The sequence below is a fragment of the Phoca vitulina genome, unplaced genomic scaffold (assembly GCF_004348235.1).
Source record: "Phoca vitulina isolate PV1807 unplaced genomic scaffold, GSC_HSeal_1.0 scaffold1, whole genome shotgun sequence".
Taxonomy (NCBI): Eukaryota; Metazoa; Chordata; class Mammalia; order Carnivora; family Phocidae; genus Phoca; species Phoca vitulina.
This window is the reverse complement of record NW_022589704.1, coordinates 9,327,920-9,352,824: the sequence shown is the minus strand read 5'-3', so window position 1 is coordinate 9,352,824 and position 24,905 is coordinate 9,327,920. Positions and strand designations below refer to the sequence as shown.

The window sequence follows — 24,905 nt, the reverse complement described above, 5'->3', positions numbered from 1 at the left end:
GAACTAAAACTCTTTCTGATCCTCCTTTCCAATGGAAAGAACACATTTGCCAAATCAATGGCCACATCCCATGTACCTGAGGTCCGTGGAATGACCTGGGCTGGGGGTCTTACTGCCCAGACTGCTTATTTTCTTATCCCAGTCTTTGGCCATCCTGTAAATTCTGAGAGTGACCCAATATATGTCTAAGAAATTGATTTTTCTGCCTGAGTTAGTCAGTGTCAGTTTTGATCACTTAAACCCCAAAACTTCAACTGATTAAAAGTTGGTAGCAGAGAATGAATTGTGGGCAATGAATCTGCACAGAAATATGCTCAAACTGAGTTTGGTTATCTGACCTACCTGCACATAAACGTAGTGGACATCCCATTAGTGTTCAAAGATGGGAGTTTGGTAGACTTTGGCAAACAGGGGCAAAGTAACACATTAACTTCTAGTACTGGATTGTGATTAGGACTCTACATTTCACTCCAGATTCCAAGTGCCAGATCTTAGCACACTTAGCAAAATGGAGAGGAATTTTCCAGGTAGAAAGAAAGCATTGACTGGCCTTCAGAGATTCCCACCTCCTTGGCCTAAATCTGGGTGGGAAAACAGAGACAGGATGGAGGCCAGAATCTTCTTATCCCACGGGTCATACGGAAGAAAAAGAAAAAGAAAACAACTCTGCCCCTGTGTTAGGAACCAGCGACTATCCGATGGGCATAGATGGTCTTGGTCCAGGATCTGTTATCTCAGGGAGATTGGTTCTCTAGCGAACGTAGAGAAAAACAAGACATGTGGGAGATACAAGCTAAAATTCCAGTCTATTGTTATCTGGGCTAATGCATGATATTGCAAACTAGGGCTTTCTCGTAAACTTGACGGGACTTCCCCTGAGGAATGCCAAAGACCTTGTGCTTCCAAGCAAAAGAAGCTGGCACATTTATGTCACTGTCCCGCTGAGTGGTGGCCTGGGTCTGCCTGCTGCTTAAGGGCAGGAAGAGGAGAGAGAGAGGAGACACCACAGCGGGTTCTTGTAGTCTGTGCCAGGCCTTATCCGGGCCACTGTGCCCCATGAAGAGGACAGCCATGCCCAACAGAGGCTCAGCTTCACAGCCCATTTGCCCCACAACGTGAGAGAGGGAGAGACAAAGGACGGGCAGTGGGTGGTGACAGGCAGTCCCAGGTGTGCGAAGCACCTGGTAGACACGCAGACCCCACCCACTGGGAAGATGTCCTCATCAATATCCCCAAATCTGGAATCTGTCCCAGCCAGATGGATGTTCACTTCTTTGGAGGAAAGAAAGAGCAGAAGTGGGCAGAAGGGTAGAAATCTCTGGCCCTCTATACTTGGCAAACAGATTTGTGCAAATTTCTAGTACATCTATAACGAGCCAGACGAAGCAGGATTCGGTGGAATATACTTTGGAAACATCCTGCTTTGCTTCTGGTTCCCCAGACCTCGCCTGCTTTGGCCATTGCTCTGAGCGAGGCCCTGGATTCTGCAGATGCCCTGGCTCTCATTTGCCTGTCTTGGATCCACTGTCCTACCTGGATTTCTAGTCCTCCAGTTTTGTTTATTTTATTTGCGCTTTGCTCCCGTTTCTTTTTCTTCCAACTTTATGCTGACACGGTGTGTTCTTGTAAGTTGCTTTAAACCCTTTACAGAATGAAGGCTGGCTATGTGTGAAAAAAATTCTGTACAAACATAAATGTGATGTACTTGGTAGCTAGCATCCCATTGTCCTTTGAGGTCTAGGTAATGTCAGTTCCAAACCCTTTCCCCAGCCCGTGGGAAGCCTGTCACCCCGATTTCAGGGACGAGTTGAAGCTCAGTTTTTTCTAATCACTCTGGCTGCATTTGTAAAGTGCCCAGGAATTCAAGAAAACTTAGAATGGCACACCAAGCCTCTCTGGTCAAACTTGGCACTTCCCTCGGGTTTCAGGAGTGGGGAGTTTTCTCAGGCCTTTGGCTGCTTTCCAGCAATTTGAGGAACATCTTCCCCACCTCATAAGGCTGAGTATTTCAGCTCTGCTCAGCCCTGTGTCCAGTCCAGGCTGGGTACTGTGCCCCGCCGGATCTGAAATGTCTGGCTTTCCTTCTTTCCTTCTCACAACCACCTGAGCAGAGAGAGGCAGGGGCAAACCTGGGGTTCACTTCCTGCCCCCACACACTCTGCCCCCTCACCGCGAGGCAACCTGGATCCATTTGAGTGAAATCAACCTTGCTGCACTCTTTCCTTTGCACGAACAGTGACCTGTCTGCCGTGGAGACTGAGCTGGCCCTGCTCGTCCTCCCCGGGCCTGAGAACCGCCTGAGAGATTGGGCACAGGGCGACCTCGTGTTGGTACAACCACATCACGCTGTTCAGCGATTTCACTTTTACCCTTCGGGTGCCACACAGGACACATCGACCAATTGGTAGACTTTCACCTCAGACCTCTGGGGAGGCACAAAGGCAGTAAACGTCTGCTCAAGGTTGACCCTGGGCCAGCTCCATGACCCCGTGGGGCTGGCAGTGGCAGATGGCGGGTAGAGGCAGCCAGCTCAGCCGCGGGTCGGTCCTCACCTCCTGTCCTCGATCCCCAGGTCGGCGTCTACGCTGGTTATTTCTGTCTTGCCAGACTCATTCCACAGGTATATGACAGAACAAGATTACACATAAATAAATACTGGGGAAATCAGATTTCTTAAATCACAGCAGATTAGCAGCCAGGGAAACTTGGAGCCATGTTGACTCATGTCATTTTCTTATTTCCTTGCAAAAGCCATGCAGATGGACTGGCATGGGCAGAACTCCCTGGTTCTCTCGAGGCCTCGCTGCAGGGTTCCATGATTCCCAGGCCCTACGAATCCTCTCATTCCCCCCACGCCTCCTTTCTCCCTACCCCAGCCCCCAAAAGACAACTCTGCCCAGAAAAGTTTCTTTTAGAAAAAGTAACGTTGAAATTGGATGCCTGTTGTCAAACTTCTGGTTTCTGGGCAGCTGGTGGTTAGTTCTGCTCAGAGCTCATCTAAGCAGGGCATCTGAACACCAACGAGTTACAGGAAGTGAAAGCAGACCCAATACTGACAAATGCAACTAGGGGGGGAGGGAGGCGTTGCTTTATCTGTTCCGGGGTGTTACACATTTGACTAGGGAAGGAGGGAATTTGTCTTCTAAAAACACAAGACAAAGACTTCAACACATTCTTGTTAGAAATGAAAGCAACGTAAAAGTGTATGGAAACCCCCTAACCCAGACTCCAGTGCTGGCCGGGCCCCAACAAGGCACCCGCATTGCTATCAGCAGCGGCAGAAGGTAGGTCCTCAGCACCCAGCACTCTCACTCCTGGCAGCCAAGGATGCAGCCCACAGCTGCTCCTCCACCTGGTCCCGAGAGATGGGAGATGAGCAAGCTTGAGTCCAGCCAGGCCTTGGCCTCCAGGCAGGGAAACGAAGGCACTGAGAAGTGAGGGTGGGGTAACGCTGACCTCATAAAATGAGCTGGGAGGGGCTGCCTTTTCTTCTATTTTCTGGAAGAGATTGGAGGGGACTGGTATCATTTTTTCTTTAAATGTTTTGTAGAATTCACTAGTGATACCACCTGGGTCTGATGCTTTCTTCTTTTGAGGTCTATTTTTTTTTAAGATTTTATTTATTTATTTATTTGAGAGAGAGAGAGAGCCCGTGCGTGTATGCACACACACCCATGAGTGGGGGGTGGGGGGGTAGGGGGTGGGGTGGTTGGGGGGGGGGAAGGGCACAGGGAGAGGGAGAGAGAGAATCTCAAGCAGACTTCACGCTGAGCGAGGAGTCTGATGTTGGCCTTGAGCCCACAAACTTGAGATCATGACCTGAGCCTAAATGAAGAGTCAGGTGCTCAAATAAGCCACCCAGACACCCCTTTTGGAGGTCTATTAATCATTGATTCAATTCTTTTAATAGATATAGGTTATTCAGGTGATTGTTTCTCCTTGCGTGAACTTTGGTAGTTTGTGTCTCTTAAGGAATTTGTCTGTTTCATCTTCTATCAAATTCTTCGTCATAGTTTTCCGTGGTATTACTTCTCTATCTTTTTAAGGTCCATGGGATTAGTAGTGATGACCCCCTCTTTCATTTCTGATATTAGTAATGTCTGTCTTCCTCTCTTTTACTTTGTTAGCTTTTCTAGAGGTTTATCAATTTTATTGATTTTCCCAAAAAATCACCTTTTGACTTCATTGATATTCTCCGGTGTTTTCCTGTTTTCAGTTTCATTGACTTCTACTCTAATTTTTATGATTTATTTTTTTCTGCTTGTATTAGGTCTCAGTTTCTCTTTTTTCTTTAGTTTCTATAGGTTGAAGCTTAGATTATTCATTTAGATTTTTCTTCTTGTCTAATATGTGCATTCAATGCTGTATATTTTCCTCTAAGCCCTGCTTTTGCTACATCCCATAAATTTTAATAAGTTGTGTTTTCATTTTCATTTAGCTCAAAATATTTTATAATTTCTCTTGATATTTCTTCTTTAACTCTAGAAGTGTGCTCTTTAATTCCAAGTATTTGTGGGAATTTTCCAGCTATCTGTTATTTCTACTTTTATTTCATTATGCTCTGAGAACATATTTTTAAATGATTTCTATCCTTTAAAATTTTTTAGAGTGTGTTTTATAGTCCAGAATATGGTGTATTTTAGTAAATATTCCATGTGAGCTTGAGGGGTATGTGTATTTTGTTGTTGTTGAGTGGAATATTCTATCACTGTCAACTAGATCAGGTTGATTGATGGTGCTGTTCAGGTCAACTATATTCTTACTGATTTTCTTCCTGCTTGATCTATTAATTACTAAAATAGGGGCATTGAAGTCTCCAACAATTGTAGGGGATTTGTCTATTTCTCCTTGTAGTTCTATCAATTTTTGGATCATGTACTTCGATGCTACTTTGTTAGTTGCATGCACGTTAAGGATTCCTGTGTCTTTCTAGAGAAACTGACCTCTCTATCACTATGTAATGCTCCTTTTTAGCTCTGACAATTTTCCTTATTCTGAAGTCTGCTTTGTCTGAAATTAACATAACTATTACAGCTTTCTTTTGATTAATGTAGGCATGGTAAATCTTTCTCCATCCCTTCACTTTGATTCTACCTGTGTTTTTATGTTTCAGGTGGCTTTCTTATATACAGCATATAGTTGGGTGGTTTTTTTGTTTTGTTTTTTTTCATTCTATTGATCTTTGCCTTTTAATTGTTATATTGAGATCATTCACACTTAGAGTATTTGTGTAGTTGGATTAATATCTACATGTTTTTACTCATTATTCTTGTCTTTGATCCTACTCTTTCTTCTTTTCTTTTTCTGCCTTTTATGGTTTTAATTGAACATTTTATGACCCCATTTTATCTTCTCCCCTAGCATATGAATTATGTTTCTTTTAAAACATTTTTAGTGCTTTCCCTAGAGGTTGCAATATATATTTACAACTAGTCATATCTGTTAGTCATTTATTTACTTATTTATTTTTACTTTGCTTGATACCATTTATTTTCTTCATATCCATGTTTTCAAATTACACTATCCTGCTTCATGGGAGATGCATGCATCTTATAACAGAATGTCACAGACTTCTCCCTCCTGTCTTTATCAACATTGCTGTTGTCATTTTGCTAATCCAAATACTCTCATCACATAGTTGTTATTATTACTTTGAACAAACAGCTATCTCTTAGATCATTTGAGAATGGGAAATTAGTGAGAACTCCAAAAGCTAGCTTTTGTTTGTATAGATTATATCAATTGATATTTGCCATATTAGGAATTAAAAACTTGAGCACTTAAATATTTATTTGTTCATTGAAAAAAATAATGAACTCATTACCTGCTAATATAAATGACATATTTTATGAAAAATAACTGTGTTTTCTAAAAGAAAGTAAATTAGTAAGAAGATGAGCAATGCTTTATATTTTCACAGATCTCTTTAATAGTTGGCCCAGTAGAAGACAGCTGGATTCTCCTATTGGCTCTGCATTCAATCCTTGGTGATACCAGAGAACATGTATTCCCTGGGGAATTCCGCTATACATGTGTGACAGGACAAGAGAGAAAAAGGGTTAATAGTATCTTAGTACTATTATGAAAACTGTTTCGACCCTGGTCATACCTGAAAGGGTCTTACATAATCCCAGGGGTCCCTGGACCATACTTTGAGAATCACTATTTTAAAATAATTTTTGAGGGGCATCTGGGTGGCTCAGTCAGTTGAGCTTCCGCCTTGGCTCAGGTCATGATCTCAGGGTCCTGGGAAGGAGCCCCGCATCGGGCTCTCCGTTCAGTGGTGAGTCTGTTTCTCCTTCTCCCTCTGTGATCTCTCTCTCTCAAATAAATAAATAAAATCTTCTAAAAATTAAAAAAAAATAATTTTTGAGATGTGCTTTTGTTTTCAAATAAAATTTATGGGTTTTAGACATCACTATTTTAACGGGTTTTGGTGATGCCTTCCACTTCTTTTATAACAAAATTTTGCTGGTTTTGTTTTCTTAATTAACTTTGATTTCTTAATTCTTTTATTGTAGTACATCATCAAATAATTTGTCCTAGAGAGTGTGTCAGTAAGAATGGAGTAGATTATTCTATTGCAACAACGATTCCAAAATCTCAGTGGGTCATTGGCCTCTGCTTCAGGGAACCCTCACCTTGGATTCTGTCTTTGGCTGATGAGTAGCTGCCATCTGAAATGACATCTGAAGTGACAGCCACTGTAACAGAGGAGAAGTGAGCGTGGCTAATCAGGGGTTAGCTTGGAATTCTGCCAAAGTGATACCTATCAGTCCAAGGAGGCAGGGAGATGCAATCTTACCTTTGCCCAGAAGTAAAGAGCATGGCATTGAAAATTGTGTGACCGAGACGCCTGGGTGGCTCAGTCGGTTAAGCATCTGCCTTCAGCTCAGGTCATGATCCCAGGGTCCTGGGATCGAGACCCTTGTTGGGCTCCCTGCTCAGCGGGGAGCCTGCTTCTCCCTCTTGTCCTGCCTCTTCCCTCCCCTTGTTCTTTCTCTCAAATAAATAAATGAAATCTTAAAAAAAAAAAAATCAAAATTGTGTGACCAACACAGATGGTGCAGGAGTGAAATATTTTCTGAGCCCTTGCACAACTATTTGTTTTAATTGAAGTTTGGTTGACACACGATGTTACATTATGCTCTGCTCAGCACAGTGCACCTTGCACAAGTATCTTGCTTTCACACATGAATAACTGAACAGGGTGTATACTTTTTAGTCATTTCCTTTTACCTCTGAATCTATAGATTTGCATAACTGTTTTAGACATTTATGGTTTCAAGTTTAGTTGGTTGGTCCCCCTCCCCCTTTTTTACCCGCTATGTTCTGGGAAAGTTCTCTTCTTATTTACAACCATTTTAACTAACCTTTTTTTCTTTTCTTTTTTAATTTTAGCAACCATTTTAAATTTCCAGGCCTGCTGTCTTATTATCTGATCTTTTCTTCATGTCATCCTGGACAAAATATATTCTCCTATCCATACGACAATATACTTGTTTTTTGGAAACTCTTTTCTGTCCCCAGCACTATTTCTATGTATGCTGGGGTAATTTTTGTTCTTTGCTCATCTGGGTTCCACTCCTTCCTGTGATAGGTTTGCACAAATGCTTGTGGCTTCTTGTTTGTTCCTACTTAAGGGCGAGGCACTCAAGAGCTAGTTTTCAACTCCATTTAATGAGATGGGCTTGAAAACCTGTGGTCTTGGCTGCATGAATCCCAAATGCCTGAGGGTGAAGGCCTTTTTTTTTCCTGAGTCATCTGTATTTTTCTTAAGAAGCAGCCTCTAGTCTCTTGCCTGGATGCGGGTGCGCTGCATGGGGGCGTCAGAGGGGAGCAGATCATTTAGTATTTTGCCTTTCAATTAATCCTGCTGGCCTACGCTTGCGTCTCCCTCCCAGGCCCCACTGCCTCTCAGGGGCTGCAGGACATCCTGGACCCTTTCCTCGCACCTGGGACCCTTGGCCACCAGCGATAGCAGTTAGCACTCGGACTGCTTTTGCTCTTTCAGACTTTGGTTTCAATTTCTCACCTAACTTCCTTCCCTCAGCTATAGTGCCTTTAATTCCTTTACTCTCATTTTAGGGAGCCTTCTAGTCTGAGGGGAGCAAAGCACTTGTCTTGGGTCAACTATCTTTAACCAGAAGTCTTTTTCTTTTTTAAAGGAATTCAGGGAAGGAATGGGTTTCATTCTGTTCTAATCCATATGTATAATGGGAAGTCCCAGTGACCCTCTTAATATGGGATAGAAAAGTCTTACAAGTGTTTACCCCTTTTAGAATTATAGAGAAGTTTATCAAGACATTATCAGCCAGGGGAATCATTTATCGAGCAAGAATCAGAATTACAAAGCTTTTTGCGTTTAAAAATTACTTTTCCCAGGCTTGGCCATAATGTTTGGAATCCAGGGGTCTTACAGGTCTCCACGTATAGATAACACTTACATGGGCAGGTTTAGATGCAGAACGAGTCATACTTTTGAATATACACACAAGTCTGTATTAGACCAGAGAAAAACACATATTCTTGTGACTGTTAATTGAAACCTTACGGGAGGGGCATCTTTGACCTAACTTTACCATGTGGGATGCGATTCTTGCCCCTGCAGTTGCAGACGGGTGCGAGAGATCTACCTCTTGTACACCTTCCTTGAGATTTCTTCTATTTGTTGTTCACTAAGGAGATTTGCTGCTCAATTGTTCTACACACTCACACACATGTCTTATTCAAGCTTCTCCAAATCCTATAAATGGATACTATTACTACTCCTGTGTCACATCAGGCAACTGAATCTCAGAAAGTTGGCCAAGGTTAGTACAAGTGAGAAGCACAGCCAGGATTTGTCCTCAAGATAATCTGCATCCAGAGCGGCACTTGCCTTTATGCAGGCTCATTATGAAATACGGGCAAATGGAACAGGCTTTTGCAAAACTATACCTTACCGTACTTGTTTATGACACCACACAGTGGGGTCAATGAACACTCTGGAATAACCAGGAATGATCTTGCTCTGTCTAATAGAGGCAAACAGATTAGGGAACATGTTAGACAGGAGAAGGTGAGGCAAAGTTCTTAGAGGTGATACCCAAGCTATTCTTGAAGAAGAGTAGGATTTTTTTCTAGGCAGAGAATATTTAGTTTAGAATTCTGCATACAGGATACGGTGCAGCAGAATAGCATTCATTACATGGTTTCATCTAAGTCCTTGATTTTGAGAGAGAGAGAGAACATGAGCGGAGGGAGGAGCAGAAGGAGAGGGACAAGTAGACCCCACACTAAGCCTGGAGCTTGACGTGGGGCTCGATCTCACCACCCGAAGATTATGATCTTAGTCGAAATCAAGAGTTGGCCGCTTAACCGACTGAGCCACCCAGGTGCCCCAACTGTCAGTAATTTGAATCATGTAATATACAATGGAATCTCAAGAAACACACCAGACAGAACAGGATGAAGGGAAAGAACCCTGGGGCACAGTTCGAGAGACGTTTTCTGCCTTGATGCCGGTTCATATGTGCCACATGTATTCTTTTAACTGCAGAAAATACTTCCTAATATAGGCGAAAACAAAATTAAGTGACTTTACAACCATAGTGACTGAAATTTTGAGGTATGACGATACTTACGGTCTACAAAGGTATAGAGAAAAACTCTCGGGAAATCTTGGCAGGACCGTAAACTAATCAATCATTTTGAACAAGAACTTAGCAACTTGAAAGTTTGAAGGTAGTATACCTAATTACTCTACAATTCACTTCTAGGTACATAAGCTAAAGAAATTCTTGTTATGTGCACATAAGGAGATATAAACAAGGATGTTCACCAAAATACTGCTCATAATAACAAAAAATTGGAATAGACCTAAACATTTACCAGTAAAGGATTAATAGGTAAATATTGTCTATATTTATATAAAATATTATTACACAGCAATTAAAGTGCACTGATTTGACTTAAAAATATCAATATGGACACATTATAAATACAATGATACATGGAAAAAGGCAAAAAAAAAATCAGGCATACCTTGTTTATAATAAACCTTGCTGTTCAGTGGTAGATTCTGTAATATTATCTTAGTTGGTTTTTATTTTTTTTTGTCTGTGAACTTCTTTTAAGAACAGTCTGTGTTAGTCAGGATTCTCCAGAGAAACAGAAAAGACAAAATGTGTATGTGTATGTGTGTGTGTGTGTGTGTGTGTGTGTGTGTGGCATGTGTGTGTGTAAAAGAGATTTATTATAAGGAATTAGCTCGAGGGCACCTGGGTGGCTCAGCTGGTCAAGCGTCTGCCTTCAGCTCAGGTCATGATCCCAGGGTCCTGGGATTGAGCCCCGTGTTGGGCTCCCTGCTCAGCAGGGAGCCTGCTTCTCCCTCTACCCCCTGCTCATGCTCTCTCTTGCTATCTCTCTTTCTCAAATAAATAAATAAAATCTTTAAAAAAAAAATAAATTAGCTCACATGAATATGGATTCTGGCAATTCCAAAATCTGCCATGTGGACTAGCAGTCTGGAGCCGCAGCAGAGTTGATGGTGCAGTTCCAGTCTGAAAGTGGCCTATTCGTGAATTTCTTCCTACATGGAGACGTCAGTCTTTTTTTTTTTTTTTAAAGATTTTATTTTATTTATTTGACAGAGACACAGCGAGAGAGGGAACACAAGCAGGGGGAGTGGGAGAGGGAGAAGCAGACTCCCCGCTGAGCAGGGAGCCCGATGTGGGGCTCGATCCCAGGACCCTGGGATCATGATCTGAGCCGAAGGCAGACGCTTAAGGACTGAGCCACCCAGGTGCCCCAGTGTTTTAGTTCTATTTGGGCCTTCGACTGATTGGATGAGGCCCACATTACAGAGGGTCTGCTTACTCAAAGTCCACCAATTTAAATGTTAATCTCATCCCCAAATCCCCTCCAAGTTGACACATAAAATTCACTATCACAGTATCATATCAATTCCTGTAAAGCTGTTAACACTTTTAAATTCACTGTTTTCCCTAGAAGGTTCAGGTAAAAATCTTTCTTTGTGGTTTTGATTACCACAGGGTGAACTCTTTCACTGCTGTGTCTTTCTTAAGCTAAGTGTCTTCTACTTCACCCTTGATTACTCTCTCAGTAAATACATTCCATTCATTCTGGTCCTTCCACAAGAACACTACTGGATGCATATTGGCTCTCCCTTGACTATCTTTCATGTCTAAAATCATCCACTCACCACAGACCTCTTGGAAACTCAGTTTTCGTATTGTGTCTTTGTTTCCAGGATGTTCACAGGCAACCAGAACCCAGAAGACCAAACCCCAGAGGAGCAGGTTTTCTACGAGTTTATTTTTAGGCTCTTCAAAGAGAATAAGGTGGAGATTGCGAGTGCAATAAATAAGCCATTTCCTCTCCTTATGGGCCTCCGAGACCGTGGCTTTATCCCCGAGAACAAGTATCAAGTAAGTGAGGAGATTTCCTTCTGATACCCAGCTCCACCGATGTTATGCCAGACTGCAGGGTGTAATGAATCGGCCCAGAGGCCTTCTGTGGGTGGAGACCGCCACCATCCTATAAGTTAGGAGGTGACAGGAGAAACAGCATCACAGAAAACATTCCTTTTTCTGTAGGAAATGTGGGGGGAAGGGCACGGCAGTGGAGATGTAGCTGGAGAGGGAGTGGGGTTGCTGCGTAGCTACAATGCATCTTAGGTACATTTATACAGTCGGGTAACAGTAACTAAAGGCAAATGAATGAACTGGGCAATGTTTCATTACAAAGCCTTCTTATTTGACACACCTGAACCTGAGATGATTGAAACTCACAGGCAAGGTGGGTCACGTTAGGATAAATCCGGAGGCAAATGCTTGCTGCTCTCTGTCCAAATCATTTCTTGCTCCTTAGACATTTCTGGAGCCCTAGAACACAGGTGAAGGCTAATGATGGGTCTTCCTGGGGACACTGAAGACAAGCCTTCTCTTTGTCTTTATGAATTTTCTTTGCCCTTTGGCCACGTTCATTGCAGGGGAGAGTGGTCACCTGAATTCCTGGAGCGCTTCAGGCCAGGTCAGTCCTGGGGGGAGGGCAGTGGTTACTGTCCGGTCAACAGAATGGCCTCTCATTACCAGTCAGGGCCACTCTGGAAGCATCCCTGCCAGGCTCTTAAAGCCTCCACAATCATTCGACTTTGAAGCCACATTTATTCTTCAAAATTCCTCCCTCAAGTGTGCATCAATGTCAGAGAAGTTCAAATAAGAGTCTATTTTTGTGATGGAGGATATTTAAGAAGTCATTCAAACGTGCGACATTCTAACATTTCACAAGAGAACAGATGGTCTGGGTTATGATCTGCATCTTCTATAACCTGTAAATCCATAGCTACATAATTCTCCATTCACTATTTTTAAGCATTTTCAAGAAGCTTGTAGAAATCATGTCCCAGTGGAAAGAGTGGTCTATGATGTGCTCAGTGAACTGGAGAAGACATTTGACAAGACAGTTCTGGATGCACTGTTCAGCAATCTTAACCTAAAGGCCTATCCTGACTTACTTGAGATTTGCCGAAGCTTCCAAAATGGTAATTATAGCTTTCAACAACTTTGGGGGATTCAAGCCCATCTTATTCATCGATTCATTCATTCAATCTTCATTCATATTTGACAGTCATTTTATTGAGCGACTGCTCCACGGCAGGCAGGACAGAATACAGTGGTGAAGAAAATGCACATGACCCGTGTCCTCATGGAACTTACAACCCGTGGGGGTGGCAGACATTTAGCTGAGTAACCCCACAAATGATTGCTCGGCCAGGACCTGAATTTGGTGCTGAGAAATGTAGGATTTGAGTCTCTACTTTTTTTGGGGCGGGAGGAAGGCATGAATTATGTGCTTTCGTAGGAAAGGGGAGGAAGCCTCTCTGTTACCTGTAGTCATGTTCAAAGATTAAAGGATTTTCTTTATCTTAGAAAATGTGTCATTTGGTGCGGTTGTGCGCCAACTCACTTCTCCAGACAAACAGTGGAGAAGTCACTGGAGAGGACGGGGGAGCGGCAGCTGGGAAAGGACCGGTGGGCTGGCAGAAAAGTGTGGCTGCAAATACAGCCTGGGAGGGAGTGTTTGGAAGCTAATTCTGGGAAGGGAAGTTCATGGGGAGTTTTGAGGGTCTGACACCCAGTGCCAAGAAATTTGAAGTTTACTATTTGGGAAATAAGAAGGTAATGAAGGATTTTTAAGCAGAGTAAAAGTGAAAGAAGTCAATGTAAAGAATGGGATGTGCTGATTTGTGAAAACCATACCTTGATTAAAAGAAAAGCTATAATATTTCCACGCTATGATATATCCAAGTCAGAAAAAGGAATAAAGGAAATCAAATACCAATCATAAATTTTAAGTCAGTATTATATGTGGAACCAGGATGGCCCAAGGTCATGGGTATGAAGAAATGGCAGTTATCACTACTGCCCACATCTCAGAGGCTCTAATCCTCTCCATGGACTGTGGGGATCCCCTTCCTTGGACCCCAGCACCCACACCACATGTGTTAGTTTCTGGGGCTCCCCATGCTGAGGCTCACCGCACCCCCCAACACCCGCTGGGAGGTTGTTGCTGGTGCTTCCTAGACCCTGCTGTCCAAGGGAGCCAGGGGTCAGTGATCCAAAGCCAAGAAGCTGGTAGGAGGGTTGTGCAACCTGCCGAGAGACACATGCACTTGGGCCACCCCCTGTGTTCTCAAGACCTCTGACTCACACAGCATTTATCCCCATGTCCTCCTCCAGAGTTTGCCTGGACAAGAAGTCAGTGTGTCCTGGGGATGGCAGAAGCATCTCTTGTGCCAATAGAGCCTTTCTACCTTCACGCCTCCCCTACTGCCCTCACCCTTCAGTAGGTGCTGCCTCCGAGAGGTGTGCTCCCGTCATCTGTCTTTCTTGGCCAGCGTCCTTCTCTATTTCTTGGATTTTTTTCCCTCGTGTTTTGTGAGTCTTGCTTTTCTATCTATCTTCAGTTGCATTGCCTTGCAACACAGCTGCGAAGCGGGGTGCCCTGGGCTGCTTTCCTGCACTTCTTGTCACCACTTCCTGGGTCCCTGGTACAGCTATGATATTCACTTTCAGTTGGGTCTTTCAAACGATATTCACTTCTTGTTTATGCCTTACAGAGTGTCTTTTTGTTGTTGTTCCCTGTATCTCTCCCCACCCCTCCCACCCCAGGGAAATGCTAGCTCCTCTTCACTGTTAGGTTTCCTTCCCTGATCTAAGGTCCCCTTCCTCCCTCCCTCCTTCCTTCTTTCTTTCCTCTTTTTCTCTCTTTCTCTCTCTCTCTTTCTTTTTCTCTTTCTTCTCTCTCTCTTGATTCTTTGCTTCTCTGTTTATTTCCTTTAAAACCTCCATCCTTAAAAGATGTTGGAGCTCTTTTTTTTATATATAGGTCTATTTCTCTATAAACTTACTTTTCTCCTGATGAAATCCCTCTGCTTCTTCTCTATTCCTAGTTGCATGTAGAATTTACAAAGTACATTCCATATATATTACTTATTTTAAATTAGCTTTCATTGTTCTAAAGAGTTCATTGAACTATTTACAACTTTTCTACCATCCATCCTTTCTTAAACTTTGTGAGATGTATGGCAGCATCAGTCTCTGGTCCCATGAGACCCACTGAAGCCCAGGGTTCCCTGAGGGCTGGAAGGCTCCCACTCAGCTGCCGGAGTCAGGGGTGAGCCAGGTATATAGTTGGGAGAAGAAGCTCCTGGTCACCGCCAGAGGTCTCTAACTGCCTTTCCTTCCTCTTCCCAGTGATTTATGACAACTTCCATTATGAAGCCATTGATGAAGAGACAAAGGCGATGCTCCACCTACAAATACCCCGTGAGCTAGGTACTTGTGACTCCACAGAGACTTGTTCTCTCATCTGCTGAGAGGAAAGGGGAGGAGAGATCAGGGGGGCCGAGCTCCTGGGTGGAGAGTGCCCCATGGGAAGGGGTGCAGAAGGAGACAGTGGGGATGCAGGGGGGAGCCAGGCCGGTGGTGGGTTGTATGGGATCCTAACTAACCAACCAGTTGTGGAATCCAAAAATGCTGTCAGGCAGATAGGACCACTCAGAAGATAGAACAGGAACCCACAAGAGCAGGTATTACTGTGACCATGAGGCACAATTAAGGGGAAGAGCTGGCAGTGGTAATTGTGAGTTAGGAATTCAGTGGATCTGGGAAGGGATGAGGTTTGGCACCAGGTGGCAGACCCAAAGAGAAAGCCAAGAAGGAACTGCTCTAAATGCTTCCCATAATAAGAGAAAAGAGAGGGAGATGGAGCAGTAATTGTGTGCAGAAGAGAACATGGAAGGAGTGGCTCTGGGTAGAAAAGAAAGAGAGGGGCGCCAAGGTGGCTCAGTCGGTTAAGCATCTGACTCTTGATCTCAGCTCAGGTCTTGATCTCAGGGTCATGAGTTCAAGCCCCGCATTGGGCTCCATGCTAGGCATGGAGCCTACTTAAAAAAAAGAGGGAGAGAGAGAGAGAGGAAAATGGAAAAGAGTGTAAGGGGGAGAAGAGAATAAAGGGCAGTAATCGCTTAACAGTGACAACAGTAGCAGCACCAGCCTTTCTCAGACCGCTGCGTGTAAGGTCAGCCCTTCCTGTGAAGCAACTTTTCTATTGCTCACAAATGAACTATGTACCCTCATTACCAATAGCCACTGTTTCCAGCTTTTCAATCATCCTTTTGCTCATATTATTACTAATAACTGATCATTGAATTATAATGCCTACAGCATTAATACCGAAAATTATGATTTCTTGCTAAGCTATTCTAACCCAGATATCCTTTTACAAGTACTCCTCATTATAACCCTATTATAAGGGTTTGTTATTCCCACTTTCCAAGGGAAGGAACGGAGGCATAAGGATAGTTAGTGATTTGTGCATGGTCACATGACTGGTCTAGGACTCGAACCTTCTCCCACACACAAGTTAAGGGCAAACATGCTGAGACCTCACTGCCGGGCTTCACATCTGGCTCTACCTCTTGCTTACTTGGGCAACTTACTTACTTTCTGTGTTCCAGTGGATAAATTGAAACTGTCAATCTCTATATCTATAAATCTATATATCTAAAATAAGGTTGTTGTGAGTGTTGTTCAAGAGTCCGATGTACACTGAGCAAAAGAAGCCAATCACAAGAGTACATGCTGTGTGACCCTATTTATGTGAGCGTCAGGACAGATGAGTACAGTTCCAGAAAGGAAGGGCTTAATTAATGGTGATAAACATCAGAAGAGTGGTCGCTTACAGTGGGCAGAAACAGACTTGAAATCAGCACATGAGAACTCTCTGGTGTGGTGGAAATGTTCCAAGTGTTGAAAATGTCTAGTAAGCACCACTGCTTTGTTGGGAACACAGCTGTTTTCCATTTCAGTCAGGTGCATCAGAATGAGAAAGAGGTGGGCAAGGCTTTGGTGAGCCCCAGGTGGGGTCCTTGGAGCTTGAACAGCAAAGTTCAGCTTCAGCACACAGAGGTCTCTTCTCTGGTCACTGTCTGAGTCCTGCTATTTTCTTGTCCCCTTTTCAGAGTCCTGTGAACGCTCACCTCTCCGAATTAATAATGTCAGAACACTGGAAGAGACACCCAGCTTACTGCCTTGTGAGGGACCAGGTAACTATCATTCAACTTACAATTCTGTATCAAATCTTTGTTTTCTTGTCTTTGCGGGAGGAAAGCCTGCATTTTGTCTCTGATCCCAGGCCTCTGCTAGTCCTTCCTTCTATCTGCCCTTACCTGCCCACAGATGTGAGAGAGACTATGAGAAAAAGAGTCCAAGCTCCTCAGTAGAGAGAGTACTCATTGATGGAGAATATAGAAAGAGAAAGAGGAAAAGATAGCTAGGGGTAATATAGGACAAATCACACAAATGGATCCAGTTTTCCAAAAGGAACACAAACTCCTACCCTCAAGGGTGGGGAAGGGGGACAATTTTCAGTTAACTTCAGAGACCAATTGAAAGGAATTTGGAGGTAGCATGCCATGTGTGTCCATGTGGGAGACTGTCCCCCCCCCCGTAGCCGACCAGTGGGAGGTCCCTGGTACTGTAGTCAAAGCCCCGAGTGCTGGAGACAGTGAGAGAGGGGAATCAGGAGGACACCAGAGCTCAGAGAGACAGAAGATCAAGGTAAAGTGGGAGAAACAGTGATGGACAGGGAAGAAGTGGGAGATGTAGCAGAGAGGAGATAAACTGAAAAATGACTCAAGGATCAGAGGTAAAAATTGAGAGAAAAATATACAGAAAAAGCAATATGGAGTGGAAAATAAATACTAGGATGTGGGGAAAGCCAGGGAGGTGCAAAGGCAAACTACGGAGAGAAGCAGAATAGATGGAAACTAGGGGAAGGGCAAATGGGGGACAAGGGGGAGAGGAACAGGTTGGGACGCTGCAGGTTCGGGGCCAGAGCACTGGATAGAAGCACCTTTGGGCACAAGGGCTGACAACATTAGGTGTGAGTTTCCACATGAAACTGTCCCTAGTTATCAAAGTGGCACTTACAAAATGTCAGATTGCAATAGGTCTCTCCCCGAGTATTCCAGTGATTCCCAAGACCAAATCTCCACCCCAGATCATCTTCAGAGCTCATTTATCCATGGACCTGAAGGCAGGAGTTGGATAGAAAACTACACTGGAGTTCTTTCAAGAACCTTAACCTTGGCACACCCCGAACTGAGAGCATTGTTCATTCTTCATTGTTCAAGCTAGATCTAACCCTTCAGTGTTCTTTCCCTCAATGATAGATCACTGTTCATCCGTGTTTTTTTCAAGTCGGAAACGTAGAAGTTGCCCATGATTCCTCTGGCCTTCAATTACATGCCTGTCACTCCTCCAGCATGGTCATTTCTCCTTCAGAATATCTCCCACCTGTCCATCTGTCCTGTCCCCAGAGCCGAGTCTCTAATCCATGTCTCTGTCACTATCATGGTTCTCAGAGGCCGCCTTCTGCCTCCCTCCTCCCTCTAAACTTACTCCCATTAAGTGCATTATTTGCACTTCAATTAAAGGGGACATTTGAAAATAAAAATTAGATTATATTATTTTCCTACTTAGGAACAATAAGAAGTATTTCCTACTTCTTAATACACCAAGGATTACATTAAAGTTTCTTTCAGTGGGGCCCAGGGTGGCCCCCACAATGAGCCACCTGCCTACTTCCTCAGCCTCATCACCTGCCTGCTACACTATTACTTCAAGATAGAAGAGACTCTCTTCCCCAATGATTTTAATTGTTAAATATCTCCTTCACATCTGAGTCTTTTCATGTGCCTTATTTAGTACTGTCTTTCTGTTCCACTGCCCTCTGCTTTCCTTCCTCCATTCTGGTTAAATCTTATTTAACACAAACCACCTCGGGGAGGCCTTTCTTTAGAGAAAGCTAGACAGGAATAACTGAGAGACAAAGGATAGGAGAGAAAGAGCAGTATCAGGGAAAACAAGGGGGAAAGTCGCAGGAACGGAGAACGAGAGAGAAACACACCAAGAGAAAGAGAAGCTCCAAGAGACAACAGCAGAAACTGAGGCAGGGAGCAATTAGATTTACAGAATCAAACAGAAAAGGGAAGAATAGAAAAAGGATGATGTGTAAGTAAGAAGAGGAAGATTTTCCCATGATGGGTGAATTATTCTCAGCCTCTAGTGAAAGCTACTGAAGTGAACATAACCTCAGGTCAGGTTGTCTTGGGGAATGGGGCATTCCAGTTTCTCAGGCTTTCTTGGTTTTTCTCATTTTCTTGCTATGCTATTTCCTTGGTCATAAATTGAGATGTCTGCGAGATTTCATTCCTTTCTGCAGAGGATAGCAAGGCCTGTTGGGAGACCAGTGATGATGAAGAGCCTCAGGAAGCCTGTGCTCCCCACCAAGATGTGGGCCCAGCAAAGAAGTGGGGAGGTTGCCAGTGTTGAGCTGCAGGATATCAGGCAGCTGAATTTCAAGCTGGTGTTTCCTGATGCATTTTACTCTGAGCACACGCCACAGTGAAAAGATTCAGTGTGTTCTGGAATCCCATGAATCACATAAATGTTCCCAAGTGCACATTTGGGGAGAGATATGCTGAAGAAGGGGGATGTCTTTCATACCTATTCATAGTAAAGACTTGGATTTATCCCCACTGACCCTTTAGCTTCTCCAGAGAATAAAAACTAAGCATTATCCTAATTATTGATAATGTTATTATTTTGTGTCTAATTTTGGAAAAAGCCCAAGAGAAACATGGTCGTCCTTCAGATCAACTGCTCTCCACTCTAAATTATAATTTTTGTCAAATGGTTTTTATTATGTTACTGTGATTTGTCAAAGAATTTTGGCAAAGAAGATGTCATTTCATCTCCACAAACTTATGCATTTAGAGAGACAAACTGTTGCTTCTTCCTATTTTATAGATAAAGAAATAGAAGCACTGCAGTGTATAAGGGTCTTTTACCAGGTCAAAGTAGTTACATAAGGGGAGGGACTGTGGTGATGGTCGTGTGGGGCTGGCAGAGGGTCACGGTGGCCAGGATCACGGAGGCAGAGTTCACACCGGGGAACCCAAGAGGTGTTCAGGTACCCAGGCCAGTAGATCAGGGCCCAGTGCAAGAAGGCCCTCATCCAACAAATATATTTCAGTAGTGAGAACAGGGAACGGCAGAAAGAGCTGGTAGGATTGGGACTTACCACGTGGAATGCAAGAGATCTGAGGCAGGAAGTAGGAAAACTGACAGAGAGCGAGGAAGAGCCGTGAAGAAGAAAAAGCCCAAGAGGGAAGCCCAGGGATTCATGGAGATGTCCAGTCCTTCCTGGTATAGAAGCAACAGTGTGTGGTGACAGAACAATGAGATGGAGAAAGGAGGTGTGTGAAGGATAACAGAAGAAGAAGAGACAGAGGGAGGCTCTGGTAGGTCTTAGGCGAGGTCCTTTTTCCCAAGGAGAAGCTCACCTGAGCACTGAATTCAGCATGAGGTTCCTGAGGTCTATTCCCTTATTGCTATGTCTGGTTGGTCATTTCTGCATTTCCCTTCAGTTTCCTGTGAGCACAAAGCTCTCCAAAGGACGAATGGAGGCGATTTTGAAGAGATACCCGAGCAGCCACCAGGCGATGGGGGAGGTAATTATGATTTAAATGACCAATTACTTCATTAAATTTGTTTGTCTGACTGTATGCAAAGGACATTTTCTTCCCATCCCCCAAACACAAATACACACTTTGTCTCAGCCTCTGGTTGCTTCCCTCAGGTGTGTGGGAGGCAGGGGGGAAGGGAGGCTAAGCACCTTAATGGAAGGGCTCTAGGGTGAAGAACTGAAGGGCACAGAATAATAAGAATGTAGACTGGGGGCACCAATGGAGTTGGCTAAGTAGGCCCAATTTTATCTAAATGTATATGGACTATAACACTACCAGGTTGGGGTTTGGGAGGGGAGAGATAATCTTAAACTTACTTCCCACGGATTGCATAGGATTAATGAAATACTAAGTATAGCAGAGAGAAAGTGAGGTAAGGGAATAAATAGGGAGATAATGGAGCAAAGAGATGAAGAACTTCCTGGAGGAGCAAAAAGAGCAAAATGCAAACAAATGGCAGAAGTCAGGGAGAGCAAGTCATGGTCAAAGAGACCCACAGCTTCATGGTGCAGGTGCAGCAATGTGTGGAGACAGGGTTCGAGGGAGAAGAAGGAAGGAGAGAGAAGGAAACAAGGTGCTAAAAAAAGCGGAGCGAGTTCAGTGGGTATAAACATACTTTTCTTCCTGAGGAGCAGTTCTCCTGTACTCTGAACATCAAGCTCCAATGCTCTCTGAGCATTGGCCACATCCAGGCAGAGTCCAGGCCAACTGTCTATCATGTTCCTGTTTCTCTCCTCAGTGTCCTGTGAACAGGTAGTTCTACAAAGGGACAACGGAGAAGAATCAGAAGAAATGCCCAGATTACTACCTTATGATAGAGAAGGTAATTAGGATTTAAATGACCTGTTATCTAATTAAAACTTTGTTTTCCTATGAATATAGAGGGACACTTTCTTCCATCTCTTCCCTATTCCCCTTCCATCCATCCATCCATCCATCCTTCCTTCCTTCCTTCCATCCATCCATACATCCATCCTCACATATTCACATAGACAAACTATGCCCAGCTTCTGATTGCTTCCCTTGAGAGACACAAGCAGTGAAGGATGATCTCAGACTGGTTGAGTTTTCCCTGGGTATAGAACACAGACAAAGAGAAGAATGGAAAATATAGTTGGAGTCATGAAATGAAGAAACACCAAGGTGATTGACAATTCTACTCAAATAGACATGGAGTCTAAATACAACCATGTTATCAGGGAGGGGAGATAATTTCCAACCTATTTTCCCTGAGGTTGTGCCAGGAACATGGGCATAATGGGTATAATTGCAACACAGAGAACTCACATGAAAGAGTTTTTTGAAATGGACCTGGCAAAGGGAAGGATCCTTGCTCATTTACCAATGGCCACAGTCCAGAACATTGATGATATGGGGAAGGAATATGGATGTGGATGAAATACACAGAAAGTCTGAAATTTAAATTTTCAGTTTTAATTCTTAGGTTGAAAAATTAGAAACAGAAAGTTAAGAACTAGAGAGAACAGACAGAAGCAGGGAAATGAGCACCATGGAAGAAAGGAGATAAGCTCCATCATCTTAGACAGGTAGAGAACATGATGTTAAGAGAGAAATGCAAGGTGAAGTGGGGGGGAGACACTAAGAAAAAAAAGGTGGGGGAGGGGCACAAAAGTTATACATCAAGAAAAAAAAGATGAGTGAAAATTCAGCAGAGATGAATACTGTACAAAGGATAGAGAAGACAGTTTGGGGCATTGTAGGAATTGAGAGAAGAGTTGTTCGTCAGAAACAAGTCTGCCACTAGGGGTGGAACATGTTAGCCATGGGTTTTCAAGTTATGATGTCCCCAGTTATCAACATGGTACCTGTAATATTCTCAGAGGCAGTGGGCCTCCCCACCAGGCATCCTTGTCTGCTCCCATCTATAACTTATGATCCCCAAGCACCTGTCTGGCCCGGACTTGTCTTCTAACCTCATTCATCTGAGGGCCTGAATACAGTTGTGCAGAGGGCCTAAAGGACAACTCCATTTGGATGTTTTTCAGGAACCTAAATATAAGATACCCACAATTGCACATACCATGTTTCTTGACACCAGATCTGCTCCTTTCCCCGTATTCCCTATCTCAGTACAGAACACCATTGTTCCATTCCTCAGGCAGAATTTAGGGGTCATCATGACTCATCCCCCTCCCTCAACTCACATAGCCCATCAGTCATCCAGATTAGTCAGCTATATATCGAACTTGTCTCTTGCCTGTCCATTCTTCTCCATACCCAACACAAACACTCTGGTCAGATGTCTCTTCTCTCTGGAACCAGAGCAATAGCCTCCAGTCTCATATCTTCCCCCCAGTCATGTTCCCATCACACCCACTCTCTCCAGGTCAACTAGAGGACTCTGAAAATGCAGGTTGGTTTATCCTACTTTCCTATATTAAGTTGATAACTTCTTGTTGTCAGAAGGATTAGATCCACTTTCCTCCCCATGGCTCCAGCCTCATGTCTGTCCTGCAATTACTTCAAAAATTTGTATAAAATTTGTTCAGTAATTTTAATTATCTGATTACTCTTTCTCACCTGAGCTTTGGCACTGTTTTCTTGCCCACTTGCTCACTAATCTGGTGAAATCATGCAGATATTAGACACCATCTCAGAGATGCCTTTTCTGACCCCTAGAAAACAAGATAAGAGTCAGGGAGAAGAAATAAAGCAGAGTAGCAGGGAAGCATGAGGGGAAAAAAAGGAGGCGGGAACAGACATGGGGAAACAAACAAAGACGAAGAGGAGTGTCAAGAGATCCCAAGAGCGAGATACAAAGGTAGAAATGGAAGAGGCAGACACATTTGGGAAGGGTGAAAATGAGAAAGAGAACAAAGTGTGGGAGACAAGGTGTGCAAGGTTTCTGACAGTCTCCATCAGATTACTGGGTTGTGGGAGACTTCCTTTTATCTTCGAAAACCTTAAGATACAGGCATGCAAACTGTTGTAACCTCTCTTTTGTGGATGGGGAAACAAAGCACAAAGAGGCATGCAGGTTATTTTTGCAGGGGCAAAGCAGAAAAGGCAGAGTGGGCAGCAGCGGGTGTGTCACTGAGGGAACAGTTGTGTGAAGCCACCTGGCAGTCAGGGCAGGGTCCTGTGGTCAGACACAAAGAGGAAGCCCCAGGAGCCCACACGTTCCCAAAGAAGTGCACCTGGGTCCAACATAAGACCTTCATTAAAAGAAAAACTAAGTTGTTAATTTTAGCTATTCTGACTGGTGTGAGGTGGTATCTCATTGTGGTTTTGATTTGTATTTCCCTGATGCTGAGTGATGTTGAGCATTTGTTCATGAGTCATTGGCCATTTGTATGTCTTCTTTGGAGAAATGTCTAACTATGTGATGGGTATTAAGGAGGGCACTTGAAGTAATGAGCACTGGGTGTTGTATGCAACTGATGAATCACTAAATTCTACCTCTGAAACTAATAATATAGTATATGTTAATTAAACTGAATTTAAATAAAAATTTTTTAAGAAGAGAAAAAAGAAAAACTGAGCATGGGTTTCCAAATGTTTCAACTATTTGACAACATTCTCAAGGGCCTGTGAACAGAAGAGTACTTTTAACAGCCCCTTCTGCTCTAATAGAATTTAATGATCAGTCTCCCACCTTAGTATAGGGGAATTGTTTCTAGTGTTTTTGCTGTTGGGCCTGTTTCACCTCAAAAAATAAAAATTTTCTTGAGTTTAAAAAAAATAAGGGAAAAACTGATGTTGGTGGGGAGAGAAAGGAAAATACTGACAGAGAGCATGGGAATGGACTCAACCACTTGGGCTTGAAGACATCTAGAGTAAGGAAGCTAGACAAGGTAACAGGAGAAAATAGATACATTATCACTAAAAAACAAAAACAAAACTAAGGCCTAAAAACAAGAGATGGGGTAGAAGCCCAGACAATGGAAGAGATACACAGCTAGGAAACAGAGATGTGTGGAGGCAGAAATGCAGGTGGGATGGTGAGAAGTGGACAGAGGAGGTGTAACAAGATGGCGGAAAGCAGAACAAGACAGTGTGGTTCCCAGGGGCAGCATGGAGCAGGTGGCTTGCTTTCCCATCCTGGTGGGCATGGACATGCTGAGGTCTGCTCCCATCACCCTCCATGATCCATCATGTCCTTGTTTCTCTGCAGTGACCTGTGATCCCAGAGTTTCCCCAGTGACTAATGAAGGAGAACTAGAGGAGATGCCCAGCCTACCAGCAGAAGAGGGACAAGGTAATTCTGATTTAAATTCCCAACTCCCTCAATAAACCTTTGTTTTCTGATCAGCATGGAAAAAAATCTTGCCTTTCTCCCATCCTACCATTCTATTCTCCATATTCACATACATACAGGTGAGACTGTGTCCATTTTCTGTTTTGCTTTTTTTCAAAAACTGTAAGAGAGACTAAGAATAATGGTGAGCAGAGCTCCTGAGTGTAGAGGGTATCCATGCCTGGAGAACGTAGGGAGACATATAGCAAAGGTAGGCTGGGGCACCAGAGCAGAAGGGCCTGGGTAATTTTATTAAATGCCAATAAAAACCCAAGTACCAACAGGTTATGGCAATTGAGGCAACAAGATCATTTTCAGCCTACTTCCGGAAGTACCAGCAATATGGGAATAAGTTTTGTGAATGATTGATAGGTTTGCACTTTAGAAGGTCCCTCTGGAGATTGTTAGCATAGAGCTGATAAGGGAAGGCTGTCTGGTGCTGTGGTCCATGCAAAAAGGAAAGAACTTCTGTCAGTTTGAGAGGAAGCATCTGTGAGAATGAGGAAAATAGATAAAATAAGGGAAATTTTAAGGCATCCAGAGGAA

At 43.5% G+C, this 24,905-nt stretch overlaps 1 protein-coding gene across 7 annotated transcripts in view; it reads left to right on the top strand.

Annotated features, from left to right (window-relative positions):
- LOC116629937 (nuclear body protein SP140-like protein) overlaps window positions 1–24,905 on the top strand; it is a 62,869-nt gene that overhangs the window by 1,970 nt on the left and 35,994 nt on the right. For 4 of the 7 annotated variants that reach the window (XM_032400281.1, XM_032400314.1, XM_032400296.1 and 1 more), the window contains exons 3-9: window positions 11,255–11,432; window positions 12,379–12,547; window positions 14,763–14,843; window positions 16,532–16,615; window positions 20,003–20,086; window positions 20,841–20,924; window positions 24,237–24,320. In XM_032400281.1, coding sequence (XP_032256172.1) covers window positions 11,255–11,432; window positions 12,379–12,547; window positions 14,763–14,843; window positions 16,532–16,615; window positions 20,003–20,086; window positions 20,841–20,924; window positions 24,237–24,320 — 764 coding nt within the window. Of the gene's footprint in view, window positions 1–3,168; window positions 3,285–11,254; window positions 11,433–12,378; window positions 12,548–14,762; window positions 14,844–16,531; window positions 16,616–20,002; window positions 20,087–20,840; window positions 20,925–24,236; window positions 24,321–24,905 lie in introns of those variants that run through there. The other 3 variants (XM_032400289.1, XM_032400305.1, XM_032400323.1) reach the window with 3 other exon arrangements.